At 36.8% G+C, this 24,327-nt stretch overlaps 1 protein-coding gene across 5 annotated transcripts in view; it reads left to right on the forward strand.

The window, feature by feature from the left end:
- gria3 (glutamate receptor, ionotropic, AMPA 3) overlaps nucleotides 1-22,765 on the forward strand; it is a 176,827-nt gene extending 154,062 nt beyond the window's left edge. The window contains exons 12-16 of one of the 5 annotated variants that reach the window (XR_001171456.3): nucleotides 1,762-1,960; nucleotides 11,643-11,890; nucleotides 12,750-12,864; nucleotides 15,985-16,099; nucleotides 17,526-17,901. Coding sequence is in view for 4 of the 5 variants with exons in the window: in XM_012967925.3 (XP_012823379.1) it covers nucleotides 1,762-1,960; nucleotides 11,643-11,890; nucleotides 12,750-12,864; nucleotides 17,526-17,771 (808 nt within the window). In the remaining variant the exon portion in view is untranslated. 5 annotated transcript variants of the gene reach the window in all.
- Nucleotides 22,766-24,327: the final 1,562 nt, after the last annotated feature.

Consider the following 24,327-nt stretch of genomic DNA (forward strand, 5'->3'; position numbering starts at 1 on the left):
TATGGCAGTTCCCAGTTACATGAATAAAGGAAGACTCCCTGCACAGAATGACTTAATCTATTGTACAGGTACAGGATGCCTTATCCGGAAACCCGTTATCCAGAAAGCTCCGAATTACAGAAAGCCCATCTCCCATAGACTCCATTTTAATTAAATAATTTAGAATTTTAAAAATGATTTCCTTTTTCTCTGTAGTAATAAAACAGTACCTTGTAATTGATCCCAGCTAAGATATAAATAAGTTTTAATTAATCCTTAATTAGATTAATAATCCATAAATCAATTAATGTTTTATTGATTTTTTAGTAGACTTAGAAAATGCAATATAACAATTATAATTGCCCAGAACACTATTCCAAAAGTATGTTTGTCATTGCCATTTTTCTAGTTTTCAAGATATTAGCGGTTTTTAACCTGTTATTCTGTTGTATATTGAATTTAAGACGACAGCACCACCTGCTGGTAATTTGAAAATTAATTTTCTTGAGAGAAAAGAATAGATGTTGATAGGCCACTCTGCTTAGAAAACACCTAAGAAACATCAGATGACTCTCTCTTTTTCTTAATATTGCTTTTTAAAGTATGTATCCTACATTTTCAGTACAGCTATATACAGTATGGCAGCTTTCTCTGACAAATGCAAATATGTATAGGAACAATGTTTTGGGCCAACAAGTAACTATTCTCCTCCTATGTATTTGTTAAGGGGATGATAAACAATCATTTTGAAACCCCCACCTTATTGGCCAGTATTTGCCAAGTTACCCCCTTAGCTCAACAGCTCAACAGATACATAATAACATTGTCAGAATGCTGTAGTTCCAGGATTATCCAGCATAAGTAAGCATTTATTCTGATTTACTCTGAATCTAACTGGCATTCAGTTACCACCAAGACCTTCTTCTGCCATGTGTACACCTATCGGGACTAACCCCACAGTTTCAGACCTATTGTGCATTTATAGTTGCCCTTTTTATTAAACTTTTTTTGAACCCCACTAACGAAACATTATTCCCACCAGTGGGACCATTATTTATTACAAATAGCAGTGAAGCCATCTTGCATTAACACATTAAAAATGCAATATGGGACTTAAGACTCGAAAATTTCAAAGGGTTAAACATATTTCTAGACTGCAGTAAATATTAAGAAAACTGAATGCGTTCAGATTATTGCTCCATAGTGGGTTTCCGGGAGTCCCCTAAAAACCGAATAACCTTTAGAACAAGCCATAACCCACAATCAATTTCTTGCCCCGTTATGCAGAATGCATTTGTAGCATTTTGCAAGGAGCTGTTGCTTATGGCCTCTGCAATGCAGAACAAGTGATACTGCACAAGGAACGTGATTATCTTGTATCAGTGATTGTGAAGCATAGTTCTAAGTTAGGGCACATTTATACAAAGGTGCCAAAAAAGAGCAACATTTTGCAAATATTAATTATATTTACAAAGCTGCAGCGAGTAAAAGACTGCTTAGTTTCCCTTTGTTTGTAAATTTGAGACAGCGTGCTGTTCAACAGAAAACAATACAATGGACACTGTGGCTTATGAATGAAATAGCTGAGTTTTCTTTGGCAAGTATAGAGCCCCGGGCAGTTACCCCTATGTGCCCACCCCTGGAAAGTCAGCTCTGGTTGTTCATTCCAGAACAGATTATGTTATTTATTGTTCCAGCTTTATATTTTATATAGGAGATGATTACTGTTACATGCATGAATGTCTGGGATTAATAAAATGATAATATTCCCTTTCCTTTCAGGTCCCTGTCAGGGAGGATAGTCGGAGGAGTGTGGTGGTTCTTCACTTTAATCATAATCTCTTCCTACACTGCCAACTTGGCTGCTTTCCTTACAGTGGAGAGAATGGTGTCCCCTATTGAGAGTGCAGAGGACTTGGCCAAACAAACAGAAATAGCTTATGGCACGTTGGACTCAGGATCAACCAAAGAATTTTTTCGGGTAAATGACTTGAGTTCAGTATGATTGTAAATGTTCAGACCTGCATGCGTTGTTTGTGTGTTTGGATTTTTTTTTTTTTTTTTTTAAAACACCCTTTCATTCTCATATTAGAATAACAAAAAGAAGTTTTACAGGTCACACTGATGCAAAACATAATAATGTAAAATCTTATATACCAAATGGCAAATTTTTAAGCTCTATTATTCCCCGTGAATAAGCAACATCTAACACATTATTTTTTGTTCTTCTTTTTTTTTGTAAATATGCCAGACTAATGCGTTATGTTATATCATAATATTCCGCTACCTCAGGCTTACTATAAGCAAACCTATTGTGTTGTATTTATTTATATAGCACCATGAGGCCTAAATACAAACAGGAATAGTGAGAATAAATATGCACCGTTGGAATAAGGTCCCTGCCCCAATAATCTTACATTCTATTAACCTTAATGCTATCGTGTACCATGACTTTCTTGACTTTTTCCTGCTTTGTAGCAACCGTGATAATAAAGTTGGGTGGGAACTTTATTATCACGGGGGGGTACGTTGGTTGATGAGAACGGGGAAAAAGCAGAAATTTTGAACTCTTATTTTTCATCTGTCTATACATCTGAGGAGCCAGATAATGAAGGCTTCCCTTTTAATTTACCCAGTGCTAGTAATTTAGCTACTGGCGCATGGGTCACTCAGGAGGAAATTCAAAAGAGACTTGAACATGTAAAGGTAAACAAAGGTCCAGGACCGGATGGGATTCATCCCAGGGTATTAAATGAGCTGAGCGCTGTGATTGCCAAGCCTCTTCACATAATTTTTCAGGATTCGTTGAGGTTTGGCATGGTGCCGAGAGACTGGCGGATTGCTAATGTGGTGCCATTATTTAAAAAGGGATCTCGTTCTCAGCCTGAAAACTATAGGCCTGTTAGTCTGACATCAGTAGTAGGAAAGCTTCTGGAAGGGGTAATAAGGGATAGGATAGTTGAATACATTGCAGTTCACAATACTATTAGTTTGTGCCAGCATGGTTTTATGCGTAACAGATCTTGCCAGACTAATTTAGTTGCCTTTTATAAGGAGGTGAGCAGGAACCTTGATGCTGGAATGGCAGTTGATGTCATCTACTTAGATTTTGCTAAAGCGTTTGATACAGTACCTCACAGAAGGTTAATGATCAAATTGAGGAATATTGGCCTAGAACATAATATTTGTAATTGGATAGAAAACTGGCTGAAGGATAGAGTACAAAGAGTGGTGGTAAATGGAACATTTTCTAATTGGGCCAGTGTGGTTAGTGGAGTACCGCAGGGGTCAGTCCTTGGTCCTTTGCTTTTTAACTTGTTTATTAATGACCTGGAGGTGGGCATAGACAGTACTGTTTCTATTTTTGCTGATGACACTAAATTGTGCAAAACTATAAGTTCCATGCAGGATGCTGCCGCTTTGCAGAGCGATTTGACAAAATTGGAAAACTGGGCAGCAAACTGGAAAATGAGGTTCAATGTTGATAAGTGCAAAGTTATGCACTTTGGTAGGAATAATATAAACGCAAACTATCTACTGAATGGTAGTGTGTTGGGGGTTTCCTTAATGGAGAAGGATCTAGGGGTTTTTGTAGATCACAAGTTGTCCAATTCCAGGCAGTGTCATTCTGTGGCTACTACAGCAAATAAAGTCCTGTCTTGTATAAAAAAGGGCATTGACTCAAGGGATGAGAACATAATTTTGCCCCTTTATAGGTCCCTGGTAAGGCCTCACCTTGAGTATGCAGTGCAGTTTTGGGCTCCAGTCCTTAAGAAGGATATTAATGAGCTGGAGAGAGTGCAGAGACTGCAACTAAACTGGTAAAGGGGATGGAAGATTTAAGCTATGAGGTTAGACTGTCGAGGTTGGGGTTGTTTTCTCTGGAAAAGAGGCGCTTGCGAGGGGACATGATTACTCTGTACAAGTACATTAGAGGGGATTATAGGCAGTTGGGGGATGTTCTTTTTTCCCATAAAAACAATCAGCGCACCAGAGGCCCCCCCTATAGATTAGAGGAACGGAGCTTCCATTTGAAGCAGCGTAGGTGGTTTTTCACGGTGAGGGCAGTGAGGTTATGGAATGCCCTTCCTAGTGATGTGGTAATGGCAGACTCTGTTAATGCCTTTAAGAGGGGCCTGGATGAGTTTTTGAACAAGCAGAATATCCAGGGCTATTGTGATACTAATATCTACAGTTAGTATTACTGGTTGTATATATATAGTTTATGTATGTGAGTGTATAGATTGGTTAGTATAGGTTGTGTGCTGGGTTTACTCGGATGGGTTGAACTTGATGGACAATGGTCTTTTTTCAACCCTATATAACTATGTAACTATGTAACAGTGTAAATTAAAGTTGCATGCATGTTATAATGCCTTATAATGCGCAAAAGCCATAAATATCTTGCAAATTATGAACATTTATAATGGTGCTTGGCATATAATCTGTTATTATTGGAGTTTAGTGATGTCACTTGTGTCACATAACTCTCATAACTCATAACTTATAAATCATAAAAAATATTATAACCTGTGTTGTAAAATATACTGGATATTAGACATCACCTCAGAATTCCCTTTATAAAAGCATTCTGTCTTTAGTCTTGTGTCATGGAATACCTCTCTTGATATCCTTATCCCTATATACAATAGGGGAGTACATTATGCCCACATATGATCATACAGGAAGCCCAAGGCTGTCCAAAGAAATCTGGCAGCTGTAGTTCCATAACAACCAGGGCTGCAAGTTGTTCATCCCTGATTTGAGTACACAGAGGCCCCAACAGAACAGGCCCGATAAATAATGACTATCTATGGCATTTTATTTCAGATCCACTTTGCCAGAATCAGCAGATTTCCAGTCCTGCCCTGCCCCCCTCTGCCAATTTGGCCTCCGACCTTTATGTATTGCCAGGCCCACCACCTCCTAAACATCTCTACCTTGGAAATGCAAAAAGATTAGCTATGAAAAGCTGAGGACATCCTGCATCAACCCAATTCAGTTTTTCTTTGTTAGACTTTAGAAATGTTTGTTTGATGGTGAGGCTCCATCTGCGTAGCACAGTAATGCACAGCAAAATGCTATGTTGCACCCTGTGTTTTATGGGCAGGGGATATTCAGTGGTATTCTGATGTATCCTGAGAATTGCAGAGTAATTTGTAATCCTGACTGCTTCATTGATTTGTTTTCCATTGTTCTCCTATTCCAGTCCCTGGTTATGCCTGCCATTGAGCTTAACAACTTTAGAAATAGATGTACTGTGCCCCTTGACAAAATAAGCGGAAATGTGAAGCTGGCAAAACCCCTAAATTACATTTCTGAGCGGCATTACTGCCTTGAGTCTGCACTTTTATTTTTCTTCTTTGCCATTCTTATTCTGTTATATATTTTGCAAATCTTTCTTCTGTCTTCCTTGTATATTTTCCACTTTCTTTGGTTTTTGTCTTTCTAATCCATCCACAAGATTCTGTATTGAAGGGTCAATATGTTCCTCAAAATTTTCTTTTTAAAGTTATGTAAAAAAAATCTAAATGTTATTGATTAAATATTATTGATTATATGGAAGGTTAAAGGAGAGTGAAAGTGTGCTTGTAGCTCTCGTTACCCTCCAAAGGCCTTACTCCCCCTTCTCAAGCCACATTACAGGGGCTAACACCCATGCGGATCATGTTCATTTGAAGCTGATTAGGGCCTGGTTTCTAGCGAACTTGCAGTTTCAGAGAGGAGGACCTGAAGTGGTTTGAGATGGCACAGGTTGATCCTGCGGCACTACTCGGCATTTTTTAACCAGGGCCAGAACTAGGGGTATACAAAGTAGGCATCAGCCTAGGATGCCTAAAATGCAACATAGTCTCTCCTCTCCCATCAGTCCTGGTCTTAGAAATGGGTGAGTTGGAGTGGTCCGCAACAGTCAATGATGGATTGGGGAAGTGAGGTTTCTGTTGCTATTACAGGTATCGGATCCCTTATCCGGATCCCATTATCTAGAAAGTTCCAAATTACGGGAAGGCCATCTCCCATAGACTCCATTATAAGCAAATAATTCTCATTTTTAAAAATGATTTCCTTTTTCCCTATAATAATAAAACAGTACCTTGTACTTTATCCCAACTAAGATAATGAATCCTTATTGGAGGCAGAACAGTGCTATTGGGTTTATTCGATATTTAAATGATTTTTAGCAGACTTAAGTTATGGAGATCCAAACTACGAAAAACCCAAGGTCCCAAGCATTTTGGATAATAGGTCCCATACCTGTACTATGATGTGATGAGCTGCGGCAGGTAGGTGAGTGCAAGATGTACTGAAATATCACTGGACCTAGAGGCTTGAATTTGAATTGCAGTAAAACCTGACCTCAGTTTTTAATAAATCTGATCTTAATCTCACTGCCCCATTCAGCTATTTACCATGTAGAAAGAACCCCTCCTATGGGCATTTACCCTTTACAGTGTAATGAGCTGTTTAAGGAACAAATGTAAATTGCAAAATATTACTTTTTTAATATCTATTTTTGTGAACTCCTATCTCTTTTTTACATTTTTTTATCACATACCACCCTAAATGTCACCCAGGCATTACTGAACTTAATCCCATAATCCTTCTCAACAGGAGATATCATTCAGCCTTGTCTGATGGGAGTTATCATTCATCAACAACTGAAGGACCCTTTATCGATATCCATTATACATACATGCATACATACCGCTTTGGCATACTGTATGTGGAGACAATAATGTTAATACATATAAATATATATATAAATATATATTTATATGCAAAGGGGACAAATACAAAAATACAAGTAAACAGTTCCTTTTTTTATTCTATACCTTGTTCAGTCTACTTTTTTCCCCTGTTTTTACTTTGCTGTTGCACTGATTTTATGTTCTGAGCTGTACTTTCTCAGCACTACCTAACCTTAACCTGGATTTTTTCAGGTGATTTTAGATGTCACTTTATATGTAGGCAGGTATTGTTTACATGTGGGAGTGTGTCTGTGGTTGCCTAGCAACATATTTTGGCGCCAAAACTCCTCTAGAGTGTAGATATGGGGGGAGGGAGTGCTCTGTTTGTTTTTCAGTGTAGATAAAGGTTTCTGTCTGAGGCCAAAATGTCAAGTAATAAACCTTTCTTTTTTTCCATTTCCATTTTTGTTTGGCATTTCTTTAAATGAGGAATATATAAACAGGATATAGATACACCTAATATAATTTCATTTTCCCTAGCAACTTACATGAGCATTGCACATGTGTAGAAAAACAAATGTCAACTCCCCTGTGTAGTTTACTGTAACCCTGATTATAAAACAGCAGATGGAGCCATCTATGTATCTGGCCATTTATTTGGAATGCTTTATTCCAGACCCCAACTGTCAGTCAAGGTAATGGATTTAGTTGCACTATCTCTGTAACAATAGACAGTTTCTAGGAGCAAACATCATCTCAATTATCTTTACAGACTCACTGAATATAGGTCTGTAGATGATTTTCGAGTTTAGCTTGGGAATTGGGGGACCTGGAGTGGAATGCGAAATTCTTTAAATGTTTGCCAGTGAAGTAAATCCGCTGCTAGCATGAACTGAAAGTGCTTCTATTCAAGCAGAAGGACAGAGATAGTGCTGCAATCTGCTGGCTACTTCCAACTCCCATACTGTCCAATGCACCACTTTCCTTTTCAGCTTTACATTTTACTTCTGAGTGCAGCAAAGCAGAGGAGGGAAAATTAGCTAAATCAGGGGTCTCAAACTCGCGGCCCGCGGGCCATTTGCGGCCCTCGGTACAATATTTTGTGGCCCGCACCAACGCCTTCTCAAAAGCAATGAATGGATCGCGATTTTATTGCGATTCAAGGGATAATGCAAGGCACGGCGGGCGGGAGCTGCTGATTGCGGAAATGACGTTATGCCATCATAACAGTTATTATGGGAAGATGTTCTGTGTGCACAATTAGCTGCTAAGGAGCTAATTGTGCACACAGAACATCTTCCCATAATAACTGTTATGATGGCATAACGTCATTTCCGCAATCAGCAGCTCCCGCCCGCCGTGCCTTGCATCATCCCTTGAAAGCCAATTTTTTGTGAAATCCCTTATGCGGCCCAGCCTCATCCTGACTTTGCCTCCTGCGGCCCCCAGGTAAATTGAGTTTGAGCCCCCTGAGCTAAATGCTTTGCTGGTTGCACAGAAGGCACGAGTTTAGTGTGTCTAACATTGTACCAAATATCAAAATTAGGTTCTTAATAAATGTTATGATAAGACAAGCTGAGTCCACTGATGCTCCTAGGATACTACAGTATTAGAGTAATCATTGTTCAGTTAAATTAGACCAAAAAATATTTTTTCCACTAAAACATAAGTTCTATTATGTATTACAGTCATTTTTATTATTAAAGCATCAGACGGCACAGCAAGAAGGTCCTAATCAATTTGGCACATAATATCCTTATATTTTACAATAGGGGTACATTATTCATTATATTTCCATGTAGACCAAATTGTAAATTATATAGTAATTAATATACCCCCTGTCATAAAACATAGATATTATATGTCACAGAGGAGTTCCATGACCATATATATATATATGCTGCTTATACCTCTCACCTGTAGCAGTAACAATAGTGCTGTCTTGGTATCAGGCTCAACCACAACCATTGCCACAGGCCAGAAACTAGAGTGTGAGTAGAACGGCAGAGTGCTGTGTGGAGGGAAGAAGGGGTAGGGAGCTGAGAAGAGTGGGGAAGGATAACTGAGCATTGGAAGAGATCAAGGATCAGGGTTGGTGAGGACAAGGAGACAAGGGAGACAAAGGGAGACAGAGGTAGGGGTGTGCCCATGGACACCCAAGCTACAAGGATCCTTCTTTTACCCACAACTACAGGGCCACCTTCCAACTATGAGTCTCTACTGATACCAGTGGCTTCCCAAAGCTGTGCTGCCTTTGTATGAGTGCATGATGTAAATGAGAGGGACAGTAACTGGCATCACAAGTCCAGCCTAGTAGAGTGCAAGAGTGGTTCTCAGCCTCACTGTTACACAGCCTGTATAAAGGCACTTAGTCTTTGGTCTTGTGCATTTATATGGCACCTAAGTCCTGACTATAGGGGGTACATTATACACTATATATACGTAACATGACTCATTTACAAGCACAAAGCATAAAAAATCACACAAATTATCATTATTTTTAAATCCATAGTGAATTTCACTTCCACAACTCCTGCACAGTAACTGTGACTTGTTATCTGTTTATTATCTATTTATTACAATCTCTCTTTTATCTTAAAAGTGAAACAAGGACCCTACCCTGGGAAGGCAGAATTCCCTGGACTCTTTTTGGAGCACTGGTTATTCTGCCAGTACACAACAAAGTGTGGTGGTGGTGCTATAACACAATGGGACCATGACGATTCAGCTATGTCCCAAACGAATAACACAGGACTCCTTTGCATCAGCTCCACTATCAGAATTAACCATCGTGTACTTATTTGAACATTCTAGGAATACTTGAATAGAGGGGTTAGCCCTTGCTCACTTGTGCCACAATCATCTTATAACCCTGGCTCATACCTGCCGAGGGAGGAAAGAAATTTAAACTTAAACTAGTCATAAAATATAAATGTCATATGAATAACTCATAATGTCAAGGAAATAAGTAGCTAATTAAACACGCTTAAATTCAAAAGGGTTTTGAAAATGTTGATTTATGTGTACAAATTCCCATAAAGGGAAAGATAAAGTGCAACCTCTCTTTCTACTATGACAAACAGAGCAGGTTTGGAGACCAGAGATATTTTACTAGACCCAGAATCAAAATGAAAGTAATTGACCTCACATTGACTGTACGGAGTGTGTGCATGCTGTGTGTGTGAATGCTGGTGCCAAATAAAGCAGGGGCTTTTTACTGGGCTCATTGTCTGACACAGCAATTGACACAAGGCTCAAAGTTTGCATTTTGCGCAGTTACATCTCTGCAGTATGGAAATGAAATGCAATTCTTGCATCTGCATCTTGTGACATGTTGCTAGGTTCAGCTCTACTGCATTTAATTGGTGTTCATCTTTTTAAAAACATTGAAGAACAAAGGTTAATTTCATGCAAGACTTTAGAAAGAAATGTATACTATTTATTGATTAGGATTATCTTTAATATATTTTCCTTCCATAGAAGGTCATACATGAATGTGCTCAAAGAACATTTGCACTAAAAACATATTTATATAAATACATGTTGTTATTATTATCCTTTATATAGATCTGACCTATTATATAGCATTTGCAGAGATTTTTTTTATGTTGTAGTTGACATTATACTGTATATGCGTCGGAGTTGCCATTTGGCCAAGTTAAATTCTTCATGGCATTATATAAAGCAGAGTTTCTTAAACTGTGGCTTGGGACCCTATACAAATGCTGTATAGAGGGCATTTAACTGATTTAACTGGGTAATTGTCCTTAATAAAACTGCAATAAAAACAATGCATAATTAAACCAAAACTTGAAATACAAGAGGTTAAGCTTAAGAAATCCTGATCTCTAGGTTTGTGGCTATCAATAAAATCAACTTGAAGATATTTACACAACTCTGTACCAATGCCTTTTGCCCCAACTTTTATGAAATGTATTGCTGGCATCACTTTCAAAACAATCATATATGTTTTCAGAAAACAATAACATTTCTAACTTTGATTTTTAGTTCGAGTTTGATATTTTTCCCCCAAAAGCACTAAAATTCGAGTTATGGTTCAAAAACTCAAATTTCTGCTATTTATTATGTTTAAAAAAAACCTGAATGTGAAACTTTGCCATCTAAAAGTTTGTGAGTTTCTATAGAAGTCAATGGAAGTTGTCCTAGGCATAGTCAAGCCATTTTCAAACTCAAATTTTTAAAACTTTTTTTTGACTTTTTCAAGCTTGTAAACTCCAACGAGTTTTCCTTATTAATAAATAAGCGAGCATTCAATATACAAATTCAATGGCAATTTTTTCTGTGGTGAATTTTTGTTTCACAAAACAATCTGCCAGTGCCAAAAAGTGGAAAGCCATGCCTGTTGGAGAATTTTGCTCATCACTCTTTATTTATTAAAATTCATATTTGTGTTATTTTTTGTATTTTTTTATAGACAACTAATGTTACTTTAGTTTTTAAAAAAATCTTAATAAAAAGAAAAAAATCAGAATTAGAAATAATTTAAGTACCTCAAACTTGTAATTTTTACGTCATTTTCAAACTGAGTAAATATAGAAAGTTTGCCTAGGACAGTTCTTTTTGACTTCTACAGGACTTCACAAACTTTTAGAGGGTGAAGTTTTATATTTGTGTTTTTTACAGTTTTTTTACTTTTTCTTAATTAATATTCATATTTATTATTTTTAGGACAAAAAAATTTCAGTAGCTATAAAAATAAAAACATCAATAAATTAAGCCCCTTAATATGTTTGTACTCTTTGCAATTAAATGTAGGGTTTTAATGAGTTGCAGATCAACCCTTCCTCTTTTTATTTATATTTTACACAGTGTCCCAACTTTTTTGGAAATGGGAATGTATATGAAGAATTTATATTTTTCAAACTGGGCTTTATTCATTCTTTTATTACATGTGTGTATACATATATATCTAATTCTGCATATTAATGCTGTCTTTTTTTATTTTATATGCAGAGATCAAAAATAGCAGTCTACGAAAAAATGTGGTCATACATGAAATCAGCAGAGCCATCTGTATTTACCAAAACCACCGACGACGGTGTGGCGCGGGTTCGGAAATCAAAAGGAAAGTTTGCCTTCCTGTTGGAATCCACCATGAATGAATACATTGAGCAGAGGAAGCCCTGCGATACCATGAAAGTTGGAGGAAACCTCGATTCCAAAGGCTATGGCGTGGCAACACCAAAAGGCTCAGCATTAAGGTGGGTGGAATAATATAACAATATATGTTGTTATAGTATTCCACCTTCCCTGATGCATTGTGTTGGCTTTTCTTTATCCTTATTTTTTATTTGAACGTTTTGTGGATGTTTGAGGTACCATCATTTACACCCTTTTTTCATAACAATATGGTAAATTCTCTTTTTTATTTACTTAATGCATCTTTTTGTTTTCGTTTACATCTTTCTCTGTGTGTGTTGTCCTCTCTGACTGTTTGTTGCTGTTTCAATTTTCCAGTCCAATGGCTTTTTCAATCTAAATGGTAAAAGCCACGTTTAATTGCCATATGTGCTGAATGTTAATTGCATGATGTGGTGTTTCTGTTTAGTTTTCTTCTGAAAAATGTTGTAATTTCCCCATACCGCACGTGTCGGTTATAACCCCCCACCCAAAGGCCACCTTATAGTAATTAACATATTCTTTACTGTTAACTACGTTATAGATCTATATCTTGAAAATGCCAGACAATTTGTCCTCTTGTGCTCCTTTCTTATACGCTATAATTTCATACGTAGAGATGTGCGATTTTTGTATGACTTTTGTATCTATTTCCCCCCAAATTTTAAAACAGCAAATCTTGCAAATAACCATTCATTTTAAAAGTGTATATACTTTAAATGGAACAGGACACACAGTCCTTCTCTTGCTGATGTTCTTATTGCAAAGGCTAGCTCTCAGTTTTGCAATAATATGGCGGAAAATATTTACATGTTTGCAGTTATTATTATTATTCCTTCTGCAAAAAGAAGTATGAAAAAGCCCCAATTTAAAGACATTCGCACAACTCTATTCCTAAGCCTTTTGTACATTTTCTTACAAGTTATGTTTTATCGTTTCAAGAAATGCTGTTAACCTGGCAGTATTAAAACTGAATGAGCAAGGACTCTTGGACAAATTGAAAAACAAATGGTGGTACGACAAAGGAGAATGCGGCAGCGGGGGAGGTGACTCCAAGGTCAGCCTCAATGTCACCACAATCGGGTACCTTAGTCAAGAGTAATCGGCAAGACTGTTATTCTGGTAACTGACAGAAAATCTAAACATTAAATAACTAAGAAATGGATGAATTTGTCCATTATGTTCAAAGTAGCTTTCGAAATTTGAAATCGATGCCTAAATGATTGGTTTGGTCCTTTGCACTGAATACCTATTCCACTCAGATTAAAATATCAAGGACAATGAGACAGAGACAGCAAACAGGGACAGGGATTTTCACACCAATATAAGCAACTGTGCTTGGGAGCAGTACATTTTATAGTTTGTTTAAACATAAAAGAGAAAAAAAGTATTTTCTAATGGACATGAATGGAAACCTAAAAAAGCAAATGTGATGCATACGACTTGATGTTTGATATTCAGTTGGATTACTTTTTTTTGTTGTAGTCTTTTTAGTTTAAATGTGGTCATGATACATGAGGCACTTTGATCATTACTACTTGAGTAAAGTAGGTCAAAATGTTCACTGCTATTATTTTCCTATTATCATAAATATGAATCACCATGGTTTACAAGATCCGGGTGACCACGGGTGCTTCTGAATGGAAAAGACTCAATGCATGTAGCTGGTGATTTGACCTCCACCATGACCAGCAGCCTATGTTAGTGTGTAGATGTTGGTATTTCTCCAATTTTTGAGATTATTTTTTAATAACCCCCGCTAGGAGCACCAGACAGACTTAGCCGAAGGGACTGGGAATACTTGTGAGGCAGGTGGTATAGTTGTCTTTGTTGCTCTCAATCAGGAGGTTAAGGCACTTAAAAACATGTGCATGTGTGTGGCCAATCCTGCACTTAAAAACTATGGGGCTGGCAACCAGTTGGGGGAGATTTGGGAAGAATGTCTATTTCTTCCTTAAATACTTTTGGAAGCCCAACTTGAGGGCCAATCAAATAGTATTAAAAAAGTTCCAAAATAATTGGACTGGAACAGTCCTTTACTCCCACTAGCTGTTATTGAAACCATGGTTAATGCACAGAATGTATGTACGTGAGTTAAGAAGACCCTTTTTTCTTGTAAGAAAATCAGTAGGAGCCAATTAATCTTTTTAATTCAGTTTGAATCAAGAATGGGTTTTAAGTTTTTGTATGACACTTTAAGGATGCAGACAGACTAGCAATTCTATATGCAAACACGCTGTTACTGTGTGTGAAGTTTGCTCTGTGGGACAAGTCGGCATTTTTGTAGCCAACAGTAATTAGTTGCAGCGACTAATCATCCGATTTGTCTTCACCCAAGACATTTAGATACAATAGTACATTTTAACACAGTTTACCCCTTCCCAGCAGGGCACCTGATTTTTTTGCTCCCTGTGTTGCTGGACAATACATGGCGTAGTATAGACCAGGACCCTGACAGGAAGTTTTGTAGATATTTGTCAGTCTACTGAGATAGTTGTACAAGATGCATCCTGTGCATTTCTAAGCAGCGAGCCTATGACTGGTTGTACTCACTGAATCGAGCCATTAGTAGGTCTATTTATGATTTGGTGTAATTGACTTTGTTTCCCTCAATCAGGAGCTTAAGGAACTCAAAAACCTGTGCATGTGTACATTTAACTATTACCATTTTAAGATATTAGATGTTTCTCAGAATAAATTGGATACCATCTAAAGTGCATGATTTCTCCTTATTAGAAGGGGCAGTTAATGGTCTGTGAAGGTTCATCCTCGTGTGTTATCTTAAGCCTCATTCTTGAGTTTTGGTAGCTGACAGAATCCAAAGAATTGGGTCTTAGGGAAGTGTATTTTATACTGTAGCGTGTAGGAGATATTAACACAGGATTTTCCTTTCAATAAAGGGTCACTTATTGACTTTGTGTTTAGTCCATAGCTTGTGGAGTGTGCAAGAAAAACACATTTAATATGGACATGGGGAGACATCCACTATAACAATTAAGAATTGATTGGGTCAAACAGGCACAGAGTGCTACCATTCACCTTCAGACACCAATAAGCAATGAGTTTGAGCATTGTTATTATAAAAAAAATGTGTCCACAGAGTCACAATAACTTGAAATATTTTGATTGTATATAAGGTGTCATCCCTCATTTTAATGTCTAAACTGTAAACCTTTATGAATTTTAAAGGATTAAATATTACAGTGGAGTTATTTCTGGTTAATATGCAAGCCATCTAGTTGCAAATATTTATATACATGCACAAAGGGCTGTGGAGTTGGTACATAAATCCTTGATGCTCTATGGCAGTGGTTCCCAAACTATAGGGCTTTTAGGAGAGATTTGAGAAGAATGTTTATTTCTCCCGGATATACTCTTGGAAGCCCAAATTGAGGACAATTAAATGGAGTGAGAACATTTACTCTACTAGATGTTTTTGAAACTATGGTTAATGCACTTGTGTGTATGTATGTTAGCGGGCTAAAAAGACCCTTTGTGTCTCAAAAGAGGGTTCTCATGTAAGAAAATCAGTAGGGGACAATTAATCTTTTTGATTCAGTTTGAATCACGAATGAGTTTAAACTTTTTGTATGACACTTTTAGATACAATAGTAAATTTTAACACATTTTACCCTTTCCCAGCAGGCACTTCTGATTTTTTTTTTTTGCTCCCTGTGTTGCTGGACAATGCATTGACAGGCACCTTGACAAGCAATTTTGTAGATTTTTGTCAGTCTACAGTAGAAAGCTTCTTGATTTCACAATAACTGATGACTTTGAAAGAAGGGTGGCAGGCAATTATAGGCCTGTACTAAAAATAAACGCATATACTAAGGAACTCATAAAAGGTTTCTCAGTAGAAAAGGTATTCCAGGGCTATGGACCTTAATTTGATTCTAGAAAAGCTACATTAAGTCCCGGAGCATTTTTTTCATATTGTTATTGTTATTCTTTTAACAGTGTGTGCCGATTACTCAAAGCGATATAGGCAGGACCTGGTAATCTAATGTCACTTGTAGTGTTAAAACTAAGGTGATGACCACAGGTTGCCTGCAGTTCAAGATCTTTGTGTCCAGGATCCCTGCTTTATCGCTTTGTATAGTTTGAAAATAGTTTTAAGTTTGAATAACATAAAATAACATAATATAATGTTATTTATGTTATTTCCCACGTGAAGAACTCCTGTAAACCTTGCAGTATTGAAACTCAGTGAACAAGGCATCTTAGACAAGCTGAAAAACAAATGGTGGTACGATAAGGGTGAATGTGGAGCCAAGGACTCCGGAAGTAAGGTCAGTCGCAGAAGGTCTTTTGAATTGATTAGAAGTCCCATTTTGACTCACGTTCATGCACACAAAGTTATTTTTCTTTTTCAAATAGAATCTACATTCAGAGTATTAAGACTACACATAGAATTTAGAGGGTTCCTACAAGAGAATAGAAGCCACACTGCAGATGTCAGATACCCTGCACACTTCATTCTGGAATATTCCAAAGCTTTTTGTGTTTTAGAGTGGTCAATGGCAACCTAATAAGAACATTTTTGTTTGTTGTAAATCTATACACACTGCCACCTGAATTGTAAATGATTCATAAAGCCCCAACATGTTGCACAAAGTTGCACACATGAGAGAGAATTACAGCCTAGGCTAATTTCATCTTTTGTCTTTCCATTTCTCTCTCTATATATATTTAGTCCCTGACTCTTTTATCCGACACCATTTTCTCTTTTAAGAGTTGTAGGGGCTTTGCAAGGGCAAACATACTTGTGATACACAACAGAAATATATATCTGAAGCATGAAAACATTTTTTCACACTGAAGATTTCTATTTTTGTAGGCTCTTGTAGAATATTGATAGCTCACTCCATCCAATTTTCATATTGATATTCATATTTATAATGCATTGACTTGTTTTGCTGCTGTCTAGTTAATTAGTCTGCTATTTTCTACTTTAAAATGTAACATTATTTATAAATGGCATATGGTAAAATTCCCTATCGGGGGGGGGTCCAACAGCACTTTGGCATGGCGGACCACCCTGGCAGGCATATGTATAATATATTATAGACTATTTCAGAGGAAAAAATGATTAGTTATGAATCTTTACTGCTGACATTTTAGAAACCAGTACTAGACATCAAAGCAATGTAATGCAGTCAAAATAAATATGCCTGAATGTCATGAGGCGATGCATAATATGCTTAGCCTTTATATGCAGAATATTAACCAATAAAGCAGAGCATCACACATATAATGTCAGGATCATATATTGTTCAAATGCAATGGCATTTAAGCTAAGGCTACATTTTTTTGAAGGTATTTTGCTTGTCCAGTATTCATCCATTTCAAATGTTGAAAACTTGATGAAATATAAACATAATTCCAAGTGGAATATATAGATATACCTACATATTATCTACATACAGATTGTTATACAGTGCATAATGATAGTTCTTCCTATTACAGATAAACACTGCAAGTGGTATAGTTAAATCTTAGAGATAGTCAGATAACAGAATGCATGCCTTTTTAATTTAGATATAATAAACTGATAAATAGGAAATTCCAGCATATGATAAGTTACTTTTAACTCATAATATTTTGGCATTTTTTATTTATAGTTTAGAGTGTAGAGTCCCCTAGGCTATTAGTTTTTATATTTCTTCATTCTTGGCTCAGCCTAGTAAATCTAACCAATGTGTTCATTTTCCTTAGGACAAGACAAGTGCCCTGAGTCTAAGTAATGTCGCAGGGGTATTCTATATACTGGTTGGAGGGCTTGGACTTGCCATGATGGTAGCTTTGATAGAATTCTGTTACAAGTCACGAGCAGAGTCCAAGAGAATGAAACTCACAAAGAATGCACAAAATTTTAAGCCTCCTCCTGCAGCCAGCACCCAGAATTATGCTACATACAGAGAAGGCTACAACGTCTACGGAACAGAAAGCGTTAAAATCTAAGGGTATGGAAATGGTCACATAAAAGAGAGAGGATTGCTTTTGTTTGTTTTATATCCAATTTATGGGGGGAAAACTGTCATTACAATAACTAATGCGCTGTAGTGAATGTTGAATAAATCTTTTGCAGGAATACTTTATGTGATTATTTAACCATGAGTTTCTAAATCACTGCCAGAGCCCTAGGCAATTTACCAGTTTACTAAAATCAGAAAAAGGACAAGAAATGTAAATTCGTTGAGTGTTGGGAAATATGTCAACATGTTTCTTTACAAACTTTTTAATTGATTAGGATTTTCTTAAGCATTTCCTAAAATTTTCTAAAATTGCTTGTGTCTCCCAGGTGTCTCCCAGGCTTGTTTTCTTGATTGCCTTTAAAATATGCCCCTTATTTCAGTACTCAAAGGATCCAAAATGGGCATTTACCTGTCAACACAGTTTATACTTTCTCTGGTAACGTTGTATAAATATATTTTCCTTCAGGTTATTGCAAAGAAGAGCCGATAGACTGAACAAAAAGGAACAGAATGAGGCTCATCCCTCGATCCCAACCGCCTGAGCCAGTTAAACTCTTTCCCTGGTGTCGAGGGTGACACAAACTGCTGATGGTGCAACGAACTCTTAGTGGAAAGAACTTTTTTTGTTTTCCTTCAGTGCCTTAATGGAACATTCTGATGATTCACAACAATGCAAACCATCATTGAAATTCTAATGCTTTGCTTAAAAAGAAAATGAAATCGAAAACTGGCCACACCACAAGATCCTCGTGTACGAAATGTACTCTTGTAAAGAACAAGTTCTCTATAAGCCATTATTTAAATAACACTCTACAGGGCCTCATGTACTCTATATGCATTTTAAAGGTGCATTCACTCTCATGTTGATGTAATGTACTTCCACTCTATCCCACATTTCTCACTTCTCAGTCTTATTCTCATTCCCATTGAAGCTGCATTGCTGTATGTCTAACTCAAAGCACTCAGACTGCTCGCAGAAAATTACCTTAAAGAAGGATGTTAATGGCTTGCTATCCAAAGCACTTACACTTCCATATTATGGATCAAAGCATGGAAGAAAGGATTATTAGAGTTAAAGATGGTGTAACAGAAAATATCACCTGTAATGTAGAAACAGTCTAATAGTCTAAGCGTGGAACATTACAAATGCCTATAATAAAGAGAACCTTTGAATGAGGAGAATATCTACCATACATTTGGAGTGAATGCACTTTTAAGTTCACACTGAATGATCTAATACATTATAGAAGGCAAAGTGGTAGCAGCGCTGTTTTTACAAGCAGTATTCTAATGAACAGACAACAACCATTATTTTACTAAAACATTACCCTGGGATTGACCAGCCATTTTCAATAGTACTTTACAGAAATTAATTCTTCTCAAAGAACATCCATGCCATGAATGTAGTATTGTATTTTTCAAAATTCCATTTGTTTTTCGAATCCATGTGGTCAGCTTGTGTAATAACAGTCCATCTTGCAGTACTGATCTTACTGACCACCCAAAGGCAACAAATAAGCCCTGCGACAACAGCTGTCTGCATTTTTCTACCCTTAAATAACTGAATCATTCTTCTAAAGTACAAGTTGTTCCTGCAGCATGAGGCAAAATATAATAATGTTCACAAGTTTACATATAGAGGTTATATATATATATTGAACTGAAATTGCAGAAGCCTGCGAAAAAAGCTTTGCAGTTTTATTCTTAGCACCTTTAGGGTAGTGGCGCATGGAGCACTTTGGGCATTTTGAGCAGGCCAAAACTACAGCGCCAAAGCGCCCAACTGACTTGCATTAAATTCACCTGCAACTGCTTGTATCCGTGCTTGTTAGTTGATGTTCGCTGCATCTATGGTTTGCAGGTGATTCCCATTCAAGTCAATGGAGGCTACTAAATACATGGCTCTCAATATGCCCAAAAGTGCCTCCTGTGCCACAAACCATATGGAGATCAGGAGTTCTTTAAAGTGAGCTTATACCTATATAGCTGTGAGTAATACAAAGTAATCGTTCAGACTGGACCAGCTTGTTCTCTAGCACTGCACATTTATTTCTTACTGATAAATTGGAGATAATATAATAACTTTAAGTACTCTGGTTATTAGCAGAGGAGGCCATAATAAAGTCATAGAACTCTTAGGCTTTAGATTCAAGTATAAATGCAATGATACCTTGGAAATCTCAGTTTTCTTTTCCATTTGTTAACTGGAACCAATTATTTAAGGGCATAATTAATATATGTTAATTTTTTGTATAGGAATACTGATTGGAAAGCTTAATAGGTGACCTATCATTTTCATTTTCCGTGCAAAGGTCTACCAGATAACTAGAATTTTACTGATATAATATTGGGGGTCTGAACACATTGAACACATAACTTGCAAGGGTAAAATGGTTTATAAAGGACACTTTAAAATGTAATAAAGACAAGTTTGCATATATGTCTTTAGTACAAAAAGTTTGTGTTCACTCATAATATGCCCCTTCTATATGACACTACCTGTGTAATGTCTTTCTAATAAAGTAGCAACTCTAAATATTGTTTTAAAACTGCATAAAAAGAATAAAAGCATTTCCCAGATTTTCCCGAATTAGATTATTGGTAAATGAACTGTGTCTCCTATGGAGGTGGGCCCACATGCTCTCCATTATCACTATGCCATGTGCTAGGTTTTCATACAATATAAGTAAAATAATATTTTTACGTAACGCATTAATGATATCATTCTCTTAGCATGGCATATGTTTTGCATAAAGAAAAAAGGAAAAAGATAATCACTCTGGGGTGCCAGTTTGTCATTACCCATCAGTGAGACCCTGGGCTGGTTCTCCTGTCTGCTGAAAATTGCTCTGACTTGGTGCACTACACTAGGGGTGCATATCGCTGTCTTCTTCTCTTTCCTGAGATCATCTTCTCTCTCAGTGTAGAGAGAAAAGCCAAAATTTGAAGGAAAAAGCTAACTTTTCATTCTACTGAGCATGCACACCCAGCCCGGGGCCACAGAAAAGATACTTGGACAGGAATAAGATTGTGATAGACATGTATTTCCTCAATGATATCGATGGACATGTGCTTTCCTCAAAGATATCCTTAGTGGATATTGCATTTGGCTTCACAGAAGGCATACAGTTAAAGCTGCCACCTTTTCAGGACAAAAAACACCTATATTTTTATTTTTCTTCTATATTTCTATAACATCGGCATCAAAAATATTTTTTTAAATATCAGCAAGTTGGCAACCCTACGTACATTATATGTTAATCAGTTTAAAAATTAAGATTCTTTCTATAATTATATTGATTATAGAAAATACATTAGGTATGAGGATGCTCTATATATATATATATATATATATATATATATATAACCCAGCTTGTAGCTATTATGTAATAGAAAAATGAAAAACCTAGAGGCAACTGTTAAATGTCAGAAGTTATTAATAAGTTTTCAGACATATTTTCCCAGCTTAGCATCTAAGGGGATGGATAGAAATGTAATCATATTAATTAAAACCAGTTAAGAATGATAATGGTTCCCCATTATCATTCTTAACTGGTTTTAATTAATTAAACCTATATATCCCAAACAGAAAGTATAGTTTTTACCATATATATAATATATATAAATAAACAATCTGACTATTTCTTGAAAATGAACAGAAATTAGCAATATAAATATTGGTTCCAGATAACGTGACATGGCTTTATTTGTTTGAATACGAGAACGTGCTTTTTCATGTTTGGCTACTTTAGTTACCTTTAAACCGTGTTTCAGTAAGTGTTGTTTTCCGTTGTTCATCTCTATGAATTCCTGTGCAGCCATTAGGCATTTCAAACACTTGAAATACTTGCCTTATGACATTCTTATTTTCATTTATAAAATCATGGTTTGTTCACATTTCCAGGGTCAGCCTTCTGGAGCTTTGATACCTCTACTTTTTAGACCTTTCTATATTGTTTCTTCACTACTTGGCCTTTATCCATATACGCGTATCCTAGAATGAGTGTACACATAAACCTTGCTAACTCGCTTTAAAGGACTGGTCGCATCAGCTGTCCAACTTGCCAATGATGAAACAAAAGAGTTGTACAGTAACCTTTAATACTTAGTCCTCAAAATGTCATCATCATGAAAACCGAATAAATTCAAAAGTAGGATATCATATACCAACTTCATAGAGAGATACATTTAGCGAGCCTCAGAAAACATAGTTACCCATAGCTATTGTTACATGATAACATGGATATGTAATGTACTTTATTGATAAAAACATGGACCGGCCTTTAGATGCCATCTTCTTCAGGCCAGCAGCACATTAGAAAGCAGTTACCTGTGGAGCCTAGGAGTGGAAGCTGGCTACAAAAAATGGGCAAATTTCTTATAACGGAACTGTGATTTCTTTTTTTTCTTTATAATGTTTAAATGCTATTAATTCTCCCAATATGGGAAACAAAAGCTGTGCAGAATATTTAAAAAAACAAAACACTAAAAAAAGGTTTTACCTAAATGTTATTTAACCCCTTCTATGACAGAGAGGCCAACACAAAGTTCACTTTAGGCAGCGTCTGTCGAGAAAAGGGTTAAACATTATTGAATGAAATGACTTTTTAAGAGTGTGTCTCAAGCCGAAGCAATCATGTTCGGTATTTTTTTAACAAAATAAAATGCATGTTAAAAAAAAAAAATGTTAATTGCTTACAAGTTTCTGCCATTACTGCCAAAGGTCAGCAGTAAAGTATTTGTTTTTTCCCTTTGGTTTTTTTTTTCCCCCCTTACTTTAAAAATGATTCTATTTTATTTTAATTTCCTAGGTTTCCTTTTATTTTTACTGCAGATTGGTGAGCAGTAAAATTGCCAAGCAAACTTATGGCTGTAAAGAAAATAACTGCATGTGCGGACAGATTACTGAGCCTCATTTTAATGAGGCATGTACAAAGTTTTAATACATTTTGTAAATAAAACTGTAAAGAAAAGACTGCATTCTTATGTGAGTATTTCTTATTTTTTAGTCTTAATGACAATGTGACTGGGACAAAGAAATGCATCGTGTTATTAAAGGACCACTGCATGCTTAAATGTTCCTCCTGAATTCTACCTGGAAGAACACATTCTGGCATAGCTTTATGGCATCTCTTTGTACATGGTTTGAGGACAAATAGAGGGGTTTGCTTTGATTTGGGAAAATTCCATTCACGACCAAGATCAGCTTGGATTGCACATAATAGGTTAAGAGAGATGATAAGTTAAAGTTAGCCATAATAATACAATTAAGTCTTACAGAAGACAAAAAGTGTTGGCTGTTCCTTCGTTACATTTTACCAAATGCAATTTAAAATCAGGGGCGGGCCGAGCCGACTGGGCACCCTAGGCAACCAGGTCGGCCACCTCACCCCTTCACCTGCGCATCACTTCGTATCATGCACCCCCCCCCCGTGTGTTTTGGCGCGCGTGTGCAGTTTTCGCGTGCGGAGGGGGATGCTATACGAAGCACAACGGAGCGCAGACTAGAGAGGTAGAAAGGAGAGGCTCCTGCCTGGCGCCCCCAATCGTTGCGCCCTAGGCAGCTGCCTCTTCTGCCTACCCCTAGTTTTTCATCCGTTTCGCGAAACAATCCGCCAATGGCGAAACGCGGAAATTCGCCGCGAATCCATGCCTGGCGAAACTTTTCGCCCATCACTACTTAGAAGGTAATGTTCCAGAAATACAAATGGGAACTATAACAAAGGTATATGTTTGGTTAGAGCAAAACTAACATGTACAAACATACTACTGCCAAAGACCAGGTTGGATTCCTGTTTCATGCTTTTGCTTAGCTCACCATCTGGGCGAATGCGACTTTCTTTAAACATGGCATCCATCAACCCCGTTGCACTGTTCTGCCTTTGGAAGCACTTTTTAGGACTCTAGTTAGGGAAGATAGGCCATACAGAGGCCTGAATGGTTTAAAAAAAATGTGAGTTTAGTTCTCAGGAGCAGTATATCCCCTTGTTCAAAATGTATGCAGTGAATAGGGCCTGTGCCAAATTTACTTTGTACCTATTGTTTTAATCACAACAAAATCTGTTTTTTGTTGTTATTGTGCTCAGCAAGGCAAACAGGGAGCCTGGAGCTATTTTATGTTAATTTGATAACAAGTATAAACCACCTACCTTTATCCTTTGTTGTAACCATTTTGTTAGCAGGAGTCTCTTCTATTGTCATATTTGCCCTGTTTTGCACAGGAAGTAGGAAAAGACATTTTTTTTAAATGTATGTTTAGCACAAACCACTGCACTTGTGGGGGTATACTTCCCCATCATGTCTTCTACTTTTCATGCTTTTGTTTATTTACATTTTACTTCTCCCCTGTGAGTATACTTTTCCAAAACCCCACTATACAGGTAAAGGTTAAGTAACAGCTGTTAATTCCTTTACTTTCATATTCTAAACTTTTTTAACTCCAAACTTTTTTTATGAAATGTAAATCCTCTTTCAGGTTTATATATCTTTTTAGTGATGAGCGCAATTTTTCGTAAGGTTTCGCTGTGAAAAAAGCCCAGAGA

This window comes from Xenopus tropicalis, chromosome 8 (genome assembly GCF_000004195.4).
Source record: "Xenopus tropicalis strain Nigerian chromosome 8, UCB_Xtro_10.0, whole genome shotgun sequence".
Classification (NCBI taxonomy): domain Eukaryota; kingdom Metazoa; phylum Chordata; class Amphibia; order Anura; family Pipidae; genus Xenopus; species Xenopus tropicalis.